Source organism: Gastrolobium bilobum, unplaced genomic scaffold (genome assembly GCF_033153095.1).
Source record: "Gastrolobium bilobum isolate Gb01-03AN ecotype WA unplaced genomic scaffold, APGP_CSIRO_Gbil_v1 utg7818, whole genome shotgun sequence".
NCBI lineage: Eukaryota > Viridiplantae > Streptophyta > Magnoliopsida > Fabales > Fabaceae > Gastrolobium > Gastrolobium bilobum.
The window spans coordinates 63,098-73,676 of record NW_026899475.1 but is presented as its reverse complement, the minus strand read 5'-3'; the positions used below and the strand labels follow the sequence as shown (position 1 = coordinate 73,676).

At 35.2% G+C, this 10,579-nt stretch overlaps 1 protein-coding gene across 2 annotated transcripts; it reads right to left on the bottom strand.

The window, feature by feature from the left end:
* Nucleotides 1-516: 516 nt before the first annotated feature.
* Nucleotides 517-9,341, bottom strand: LOC133290589 (putative serine/threonine-protein kinase). Of its 2 annotated transcripts, XM_061488692.1 has the most exons (7): nt 8,914-9,341; nt 7,717-7,820; nt 7,385-7,595; nt 6,557-6,794; nt 5,739-5,889; nt 1,713-1,979; nt 517-657 (listed from the first exon to the last, which is right to left on the bottom strand). In XM_061488692.1, the coding sequence occupies exons 1-7, from the start codon at nt 8,987-8,989 to the stop codon at nt 643-645; spliced, it is 1,062 nt and encodes a 353-aa protein (XP_061344676.1). In that variant the 5' UTR covers nt 8,990-9,341; the 3' UTR covers nt 517-642. The 2 variants fall into 2 exon arrangements, with proteins under 2 accessions (XP_061344676.1, XP_061344675.1); XM_061488691.1 differs by lacking the exon at nt 517-657 and having other exon boundaries at nt 1,181-1,979.
* Between the last annotated feature and the right edge of the window lie 1,238 nt (nt 9,342-10,579).

Here is a 10,579-nt window from a genome sequence, read left to right as displayed (position 1 = left end):
AGAGAAAAAAAAAAATGAGTCTCATCCACTTTTTATATGTATGAAATAAAATTATCTCATATATAATATGAGATATATTTCCCTTGATTAAAACATAAATGACAATACTATAAGCATGAAACATGAATACGTGTACGGCATACCTGTATTCAGAACGTACCAAGAGTGTATATGCCTACAATTTGAAGATATATATATATATATATATATATATATATATATATATATATATATAGGGGAGGGATCATTTGACTCCAGAGTAAGATTTAAAAGTCTTACTCCTCATCCCAGCCATTGATTTCCGTTCATCCAACGGTTATCATTTATTTGAAATTAATAATTAATTAATGCATTAAATTACTAAATGATAACCGTTGGATGAACGGAAATCAAGGGCTGGGATGAAGAGTAAGACTTTTAAATCTTACTCTGGAGTCAAATGATCCCTCCCCATATATATATATATATATATATATATATATATATATATATAATGATATGGTCCAATTTAATAAGTTGAGAGAAGTAAATTCTAACTTTACTTGAAAAGAGAAAGTTTGGAATCAAAGTGTGTTCAGTCATGCATGGATGACAAAGAATGTGGAATGTGCTTTGGATTGGAATTTCCCCAGAGCAGGCATTTTATAAACCTTGAGCCTTGGACAGAACAAAATTAAAGTTCAATATGGCATGAAATGAAGAAAAGTGATGAGGAAATTAATATAGATATCACACACAGGATTCAAATTTTGGTGAATGAAATGGAAATTTTATGCGTCATTTGTGATTGAAAAATGTCTATGAAACTCGGAGATAATTCTACTAGATAGTTAAAATCAGTGGTAATGCCCAACGAGAGAAAAGAAAAATAAAAAAGATAAGATAATGAATACATGGACTTGGTAAAAAGCTAAAATAACACCTATTGAGTAAAAAGTGTTCAAAACTCTTAAAACATGCATAGTTACATGGCCAATAAAGACTCAAATGAGATAATTAAATCAAATAAAAGATAATCCAATCAAATAAACGATAATCCAATCAAAAGGAGTAGAGAAAAACATAACAAAATTTCAAAAGAAAACTATTTAAACTTACCTTCTTTGGAGGAATTTAGTCAACAATTTTTTATAAAGTATAATGGTGTCTATTGATCAATATAACTTGACCTCATTCAATCAAATGTATATCAATGTGGAACAGGGTTCAGGAAATGCCATAGAAGGACAAGTGAAAAGAAAATAGAGAGTAGCGCAAAAGAACAACCAATAAGCAACGCAAAAAGTAAAAAATAAATAAAAAAATAAATGATATAAATTATTTTGAATGTTGTATCCAATAATATATAAGTCCTACTCTCACAAGTGGGGGTTTGACAGGTGGTTGTTTGTTTTATCCAAAAATATAAGAAACAGCATTTATCATCATACTCATACCTTTAATAGCAGAAATAAATAATTAGCAAAGTGCAAATATATCTATACATCCTCATGAAATATAGCCTTTCTTCCCATGCTCTCATTTTCCCCTTTGGAAAAGCATTGATCCTAACAACTTAAACAAATGATAACTATGATCACATCCCAGAAATATGTCCCTAACATCATGTGCATACATAACAATCATCGGGGAATCATCTCTGTCACAATATCTGTACCACTATAGTGGGTTGAGGTTACTTGTGGATTTTCAGATTTGTTGTACTTGTTTACCTGAGAAGATGATGTCTCATCCAAAGAACCTCGCTTTCCAGAGCTATGCCATCTGTATATTCCAGGCTCAGTCAATGCTTTCTCATTCAGATGAACTTCCTTTGAAAGCATTTCCAATACTTGCTTCATGGTTGGTCTATGCTGAGCAGCTGCTTGGGTGCAAAATAAAGCAACTACAAGGAACCGATACACCTCGTTCTCGTCATATTCAGTTAGTTCTGGATCAACAATTTCCAGAAGCCTATTTTCTGCTTTCAGCTTCCAAGCCTGCACAAAATAATGCCAAGTCCTGAGAAAGAGAGATACTTGCAACTTTTATGATCAACAATAAGAACAAGAAGCATCAGCATTTTTTATTTTTTAGCTGCATAGGATACAGCAACGTTTTATAACACTCAATGTAATATTTTCTTAACTTTAACTGATTAGACTCCCACATATACCTGCAAAACCATTTTAACAACATTTAACAAATTCTGTGCCAATTTGTTACATAGGCCAGGGGGAACCATAGTAGAAAAAAAACTTTCACAAATGGGTTAAACTACGCCTACCGGATTGCCACCATTTCTTTATCCAAAATTTGAAGGCATTAAGTTTACGGGTCTTTCTCACTCATACGTTCCTTGCTTAGTCCTTTCTACCCAATGCGAGGCTTTATCATTTACACTTGAATTACCAATATTATCCTCCTCAAGAGTAAATCTTAACATCAGTTAATTGCCCCTTAAGCGGAAGCTTCTTTGAGTATCCATGTGATTACCAACCAAGAAGGGTCAAGTCTTAGTTCTGCAACATGAGTTTGATGCAGCCCACAAATGCAAACACCAATGTCCATCTCCAAATACTCGACCCAATCAAATTACCGGGCTTGCATAGCTTTGATACCATCAATGGGCCCAAAGCAGGGACCTCCGCACATCAATGGGCTAAGCAATAAATCCACAATAGCGGATCGGACACCATATCTCAATCTCAATCCAAAACAATTCAATTATAGGGGACATCAAACATAAGTAAGATGATGGAATCTACCCTCACGTCAGGCATCAAATCACATTCAAAAAGAGGTTCAACTAAGCATGAGAAGCCGCAAATTCCAACTTGAGAATTAGACTAGATGTCCTACCAGGTTAGGAAAGCAAGATAATGTCATAAAGCTACTTCACCCAACTTCGGATAATTTATTGCTAGCTCAAGAATCTCCATCTATGCTTTGTGATGATAAAAAACATTTAGTCTTTAGTGACTGTGATAACTACGCTTGGTCTGTTCCCAGAATTCTTTATGCAGGATTATTGTAAGAGAATGCTGTTGGTAGAGTAAATATGAAAGTCAACAAGATGATCAAGAATGCATTATGGACTTATGAAGTGAATTAAAGATTTCTAAAGAAAAAGTTTAATCTTTGAAGACTGGATGGTGTAACGCCTGGCAACTTGCAAGGATCAACGACTGTCCCCACACACTAACACCAGACTTTTCAGCATACTTTGTCCTCACTCGCACACTCCCCGGGAAAACTTCCCAAGAGGTCACCCATCCCAGAATTGCTCCAAGTCAAGCACGCTTAACTATGGAGTTCTTCCGTTCCGGGCTACCGAAAAGTAGATGCATCTTGTTAGTATAGGTAGTACCAATTAATTCTTATAAGTTATTCCCAACTGTATCGTCCCATACCAGCACAGTCTCTGGAATCCCTCTCTTTCGGGTGTTGATTCGTTTCATTCATGTACCCCCGTTCCTAGAAGCCTGTCAGGAGCCGCTCCTTGTTTGTGCCCTTTCGCACCGGCGATCACTCCCCGCCCTCGTCAGCGCCCGGGATGTTACAGATGGCCTCGAGTAAATCAAATGATTTTGGACAGCAATTTTGTTAGGAACCCATTAACAGATTAAGTTTTCAGAGAGAGAGAGAGAGGGGTGAGAAAAATAAAGAAGGAAAAAAGTTGAAAGAAAGAAGACTTCTGTTGTGTTTATTGAAAGGAGTAAATTCTCCTTCACAAAGGGTTTACCCTTTCTACACCAAAGCTAATGCTCAGTTCCCAAATGATAACAAATCAAAGTGCCCCATCTTCTATCATCTCCCCCTATTTAAGCTAATTTCCTACCTAACACTTCAACTGCACAAACATTACTATTCAAACTAACTGTATGTTTGGTTCAGCTTAATTAAGAGGAAATAATATTTTTTTTTTTAAATCCCTCTCATAAAGTTATTTCTCCAAAATAAACTAATCCAAACACGGACCAAGTAACGATTCTAACTAACTAATCTTGGGCCCCAAAAAATCCATAAATGAGCTCCTCAAGAAGCTCAAAATTAAGGAAGTCAGAATTACTCAACAAGTTGATGCTTAAAATAAATCCAAATAAGACAGCTTACAAAAATGATAGTTACCTAAAATTTATCAGAAAAATTTCCTAAAGCAAAATATCTCTACATAATGTTCTATAATCTTCTAGAAGAAGTTTGTAATGCCAAAATTTGTGCTGCAACGTTTTTAAAGAAGCAAAAGAATAGGAATTGGATGGCTGGCACAATAGAAATGGTTCAAGGGCACTCTCCATCTTGCTGGAGGACAAAATACCATTTTGAAAAATACTCTCTTTCTCCCCAGAATCACTATTCCTCAGATTTATTTAAATATCCTTCCTTTTTTAAAAGAAAAAATAAAAAAATCCCCATTAAATCACGATTAGCAAGGATAGGGGTGAGGGCGATCCTAGCAAGCAATCTTACCCTTGAATAATTGCAAAGAGACAGTTTTCGACATTCAAATCCATGATCTTTAGCACAAATGAACAATTTTACCACTGCCCTAGGCTTGCCCTCTTTTAGAAGAGAAAAAAAAAAGACAAACGAAGAACATCCAGAAGTGTGTCATGCTCTGCTCATTTAAGTTTCTCTCTTGTACTTCTTGCAAGAAACCACCTTAGAGTGTAAAACCTTTATTTCACTTGTGTTGTAAAGCCTTGTGAGGCAATAATTTCTAGCTTGGTGTTCTAAATTGTAGGTTAGTAAGTAACCCGAGAGATCTGAGAATGTGAGGCGAGTACTTTCTGCTTGTAACGCCCGACCGCTTCAAGAATCAATGACTATCCCCACACACTCATACGGGACTTTTCATCATGCTTTATCCTCACTCACACACTTCCTGGAAAACTTCCCACTAGGTCACCCATCCCAGAATTGCTCCAAGTCAAACACGTTTAACTATGGAGTTCTTCCGTTATGGGCTACCGAAAAATAGATGCATCTTGCTAGTATAGGTAGTACCAATTAATTCTTATAATTTATCCCCAACTGTGCAGTCTCATACCTGCACAGTCTTTGGAATCTCTCTCTTTCGGGTGTCGATTTGATTCATTCTTGTACCCCTGCTGGAAGCCTGCCAAGAGCCGCTCTTTGTTTGTGCCCTTTCGCATCGGCGATCACTCCTCGCCCTCCTCGGCGCTGGGGATGTTACATGCCCACCAACTTCCGCCTGGTTCGTCCTCGAACCACACCGTAGTGGGAAAGAGACCATGCTCTGATACCACTTGCCCAGGAAGTGTGTGAGTGAGGATAAAGCACGCTGAAAAGTCTCGTGTTAGTGTGTGGGGATAGTCATTGATTCTGCAAGTGGTCGGGAGTTACAATGCTGAGCAGTGAGAATCTCATTTCTTGTTGGGTACTGGATGTAGGTTCCACCCCTGGCCAAACCAGTATAAAACCATTTGATCAAGCTCTTCCACTCTCTCATTTTAATTGTTGCGCTAAGTTTACGGTTATCTGAGTTCATCAGTTATCAGTCTGCTAATATTTTTATCAGCAGTCTATTCTCTGTCAAATTTCAGTTTTAAGTTTGTGTTGCAGAAAAGGTTTTGAAGGGTTTGATTCAAACCCCCTTCTCAAGTCTTTTGACAAGATTTATGTCTTTATTTATCCTTATTTGTCCCTATATCTCTGGCAATTAAAAAAGCTATGATAAGATCCTAGCATGTATGAGATCAATATTTTTAATACTCAAGAATCCAGAAATGTACCCATTCCACAAGAACCAAAAGATTCTCTTCAAATGCAGCTTTGCTACTACTTGTACCACTGATTATTTCAAGCATGACTATCCCAAAACTGTATACATCTGCCTTCTTCGTAAGCTGTCCTAGAAGTGCATATTCTGGAGCAAGATATCCCCTGCACAGACAAAAGAAGTAAACTGGGTTTATATGTTATGGCCAAGTCTCCTACAAAGAACTATGGATGGATCTATACTAAAAATAGAGATTACAAACAGTTACTTTTACTCTCTCTTTTCTAAACTTCTTTGCTCTCCCCATTCTCTTTCTATCCTACTTTTGCTTTCAGCACGTATTATTATTGTAAAAGAAATTATACAAATTACTTGACTTTTTATGCAATGTTTCAAAATTGAAATGTATTAACATAACAATTAAATATTTATTAACAATAAAAAACAGAGATGCTAGAGGTGCACGACAAAATGATTAAACTAATGTATGCTATAGAAATTTGAAGCATGTTACAATATTAGACAAGACTAAAGTCTAAGAGTGATTTCATTTTGTCCCAAGAATGAGAAACAAAAGTGCTTAGTCAAACAGTTAAATTATATCCGTTTTGTTTATAAGGATTCATAAGAAACTACAATATTGTTTCTGAGCCACTGTATTTTATTTCTATTAAAATCTATCTTAAGATGAATAGCGGAATTCAAATGAGTTTATGAAAAAGTTATAGAAGGACTAAAAACTAACTTTCAAAACAATAATCAAAAGGAAAAATTCTAGCACCAGTCACACAATATGGTATTAGTAATGTAAAATTATGCATCTGTGCTTACACAGTTCCGGCAACTCGAGTACTAACATGGGTGACATTGTCAGGAAAAAGTTTTGCAAGACCAAAATCCCCAATTTTTGGACTAAAGTTCTCATCCAGCAATATGTTGCTGGCCTTGATATCTCTGTGAACAATGTTTGGTTTAGCCTCTTCATGAAGAAATCCAAGACCGGAAGCTGTACCAAGGCAAATAGCAGCCCTCTTTGGCCAATCCAGAGCAACATATTTCCTTTTGGAACCTGTAAAGTTTTTCACTCTGCATTAGCATAAACCAATTCATAAATAACCCTTCAACTCATTGAGATTTTACATAGTGGCATACTGCATATCCAATACTTAACTCCCAACACACCAACCAAACAGAGAAGTTAACTATAAAGCTTCAAAACTCCATGCCCCCTCCCCCAAAGATCTTTAATATACAGTGTGCTCCAATATTCAAGAGCAACCCAGACTAGCGAAACTGGCAAAGTGAGTCTTACTCAAACAGGGTGGTTGTACTTTAGGAAGCATCAGAAGTCCTAACAGATTTATGAAGATCAACCATTATCAAAAGTAAGAGGGCAAGTATAGACCAGTGGTAAAATTGTTCCTTTGTGACTAAAAAGTCACAAGTTCGAATCCGGACAACAATCTCTTTGCAATTATGCAAGGTTAAGACTGCGTACAAGAATTTCCCTCACGCACTCTCACTAGTCGGGGTTTAATGGGGAGTGATAACCATTTTCAAGAGTGGAAAGTTTGAACAGCCATTCAACTTAGATAAGAGTCACGTCCAATATATATATTCAAATTCCAAAATATATATTTAAATTGTTATGGTATTTACCAAGCAAAGTACTCGCAAGGCTATTGTTCTCCAGAAATTCATAAACCAATATTCGATGACTATCCTCAACACAGCAGCCAATTAGTTCCACAAGATTTGGATGTCGTATATTTGATATCATGTCTATTTCCGTCATAAATTCACGGGTTCCTTGTTTAGACTGTACAGAAAGAGACTTGATAGCAACTTGAGTTCCATTCCTTAAAACTCCCTGCAAAAATTATTGAAAAAGCAGCAGAAAAATGTACTGAAATCCATCAAAGGGTGGTAAGCATTGGGCAAACCAAAAGTATAAATTAAAAAAAGAGAAAATGGATAGTCATGACTCTCACCCTGTAGACAACTCCATAACCTCCTCCACCAATTTTGCTTGAAGGATGAAAATCTCCCGTTGCTGATCTCAACGAGTTATAGCTAAACCTTGTAGTTGCAATCACTGTCGATCACAATCACATAAAGCTTACACAAATAAATCACAGAATGCAGAATTTCTCAAATAGGAAACATCTAAAAAGAAAAGTCAAGAATGCATTTGTAGGAAGATAATGTCCAACAGAAAGATGTCTCACTAGATCTAGACAAGTTTATACAAGCATATTTTGCTTATATAATTTGCAATAATTTCCGATATATGGGAGGGTTTCAATAAAATATAAATACATAACATAACGAAGAAATAGTGTGACCACATGATGGCCAAGTATTCCAGCTAGGCATCTTCAGTAATAAAATATCAAAAGTAATGTTAACCATTTTAAATTGGAATATTAGGATTTGAATAAATCCCCATAAAGTTGGTACTTGGGAGTACTAAGGTGGTTCAAGAGAGATAAAACCTCAGTTTGACCTGCAATTAGATCCCGGAATTGTAAATTTGGAATCTATCAAATACGCGTAGTCATGGTTTGACATTTTGACTGTATCAGAGTGAGAATAAAAAATAAAAGAACTGTACATATACAACTAAATTAAGCCATAACATATCCTAAAGCTTAGTTTTAACTCAACAGTCAACACTACAAGCAAGCTGAATACAAAATAAATTCAAATGCTAATTAACCACGATTAAGCTTTTCTACGTTTCTGTCCAGAGGAATATAAATTATTCAACCAATGGGATTTAAAAAAAACCACTCTCCGTTAAACCCGACTAGCGAGTGTGTGGGGTGGAAGAAATCGTTGTATGCAGCCTTACCCTTGCATAATTGCAAAGAGGTTGTTTCCTGAATTCAAAACCATCACATTTCAATCATGAAAGAACAGTTTTACCACTGTGTTCCGGTTCGGCCTCTTGCGATTTAATAGAAAGAAGATTAAATAATAATAATAAAAAACAGAAACGGCAATCTCAACTTTTGTAACAAAATTTATATGGCATTTGAACAGGAAAAATACACAAAGGTACAAGAGAGATAGAAGGATGAAGAATGGGCATAAATCATGAAAAATCACAAGGTTAAGGACATGTTCAATTTGATACGAACAATTGATCCATGAGACAATTTTAAAGCCACACTCATTTTCTGTACCTTGTTCATGTGGCTGCCCAGCAGGCTCACCCTTCCCTTTACAACAATTCAAGGCACCAAAGCAATTGCATATCATGGCTATGGCTTCAGCTGCCAATCTCCTATGCTACCATTAAACCTTCTAACCGCATCTGTTCCTCAAATTCACCACACACACCACCCACCAAAAACGGTGAAAACAAAGAAGCAAGTTGGAGACTTTTCCACAACGGACAAAAAAAAAAAAAAACATGGGTTTTTCACAGTATGGTTTGAATCACTGTTAAACCCAAAATTCTACCCTGAATCTTCAAACTGATGGAAGTGTAAAAACGTTGAAAAGCTAAGGTTTTTACTCTCATAAAGTGGAAGGTCATCAAACCCTTGATAATTTGTGAGAGATAGAAGCGTTGCAGGATTGGAAGGAACGTGTGAATCCATATATGGTTCAGAAAATGGTAAATGAAATGAAGGGTCAAGAAAGCTATTGACAAAAAGGAGGGACAATACAGATCGAGTAGCGTGAGGTAACTATGAAAGTGACATGTTTTTTGTTGTTGTTTTTGTTTTTTGTTTTTTCCGACTTTTTCTTTGCTTGACCAAATATAATAAAGGAATAAAGACAAGGTCACGCTTCCATACACAGAGGAACAAGGGCAAAAAGACAAGGAAAAACACAAAAAAAAATGACAAGAAAACATTTTCATACATAGTACTGTTCGTTAAGAATTGTAATCTGATTGTAGTTGTAGTCGCATTTATGAATTATTTAATATTATTTAAAATTTCTTTTTAGTAGAAGAATGTTAGTTTCAATTTTTCAACACTATGTGTAAGCATGTATAATTATATTATTAAATGAAATTAATCATTGTTATTAAATGATTGGCACTAAAAGCTTAAATGCAGTGGTTAACAATGGTAGTTCACGAAGTATATGTGACATATTTAAGTGGTAACGTAAAAATATTTTCTTACACCTGATAAAAAAAATATGATAAATTTTTTATAGTTGCATAAATTCTCGTTAGTATATCTAAATATGATATCATTTTAATTGTCATCATCTTTTTTTTTTCTTTTCTTTTTTCATCTTCATTCTAATTCAACTATTGAACATAGAGCAGAAGACTGGGAAGCACAGTGAGAAGACTGCTTTCTTGGAGTCTTCTGATTTGTGTAAAGAGCAATGATTTTTCCTTTTTAATCATATTTTAAGCCATCAATTTTTGCTCATGGATCTTCAAGGAACAAAGTAGTTTGTCAAGTTTCAGTGTGGTCAAATATTTGGCTTCCTAAATATAGCAGTTTCTTTAATTAGGTCTCTATATCTTAGGAAGATTCCTTAGAAGCTATGTGACATGCTCCTAAATCCTAATTAGTTTGTGACATTAAGTTTCTGAATTTCTCTACTTAGCTCACAACGTTAGGCTTCTAAGCTTTACTTCTCAAAATCTCAACATGTATCATTTATATTCTGAATGTCTTTTCTTAGCTTGTATATTTTTGAGTTTCTCTTCTCAGCTTTTTATGTTAACTGGAATATTTTAACGCAGTATGATTCTTCATAGCTTTTTGTACATGTTCTTATTTGTAGTCTTTTTCATAAAATTTCTGCTTTTTTTTATATATAATTTTAGATACTCACACAATAGGTTAAATATATTTACAATATAACTAAAAAAAT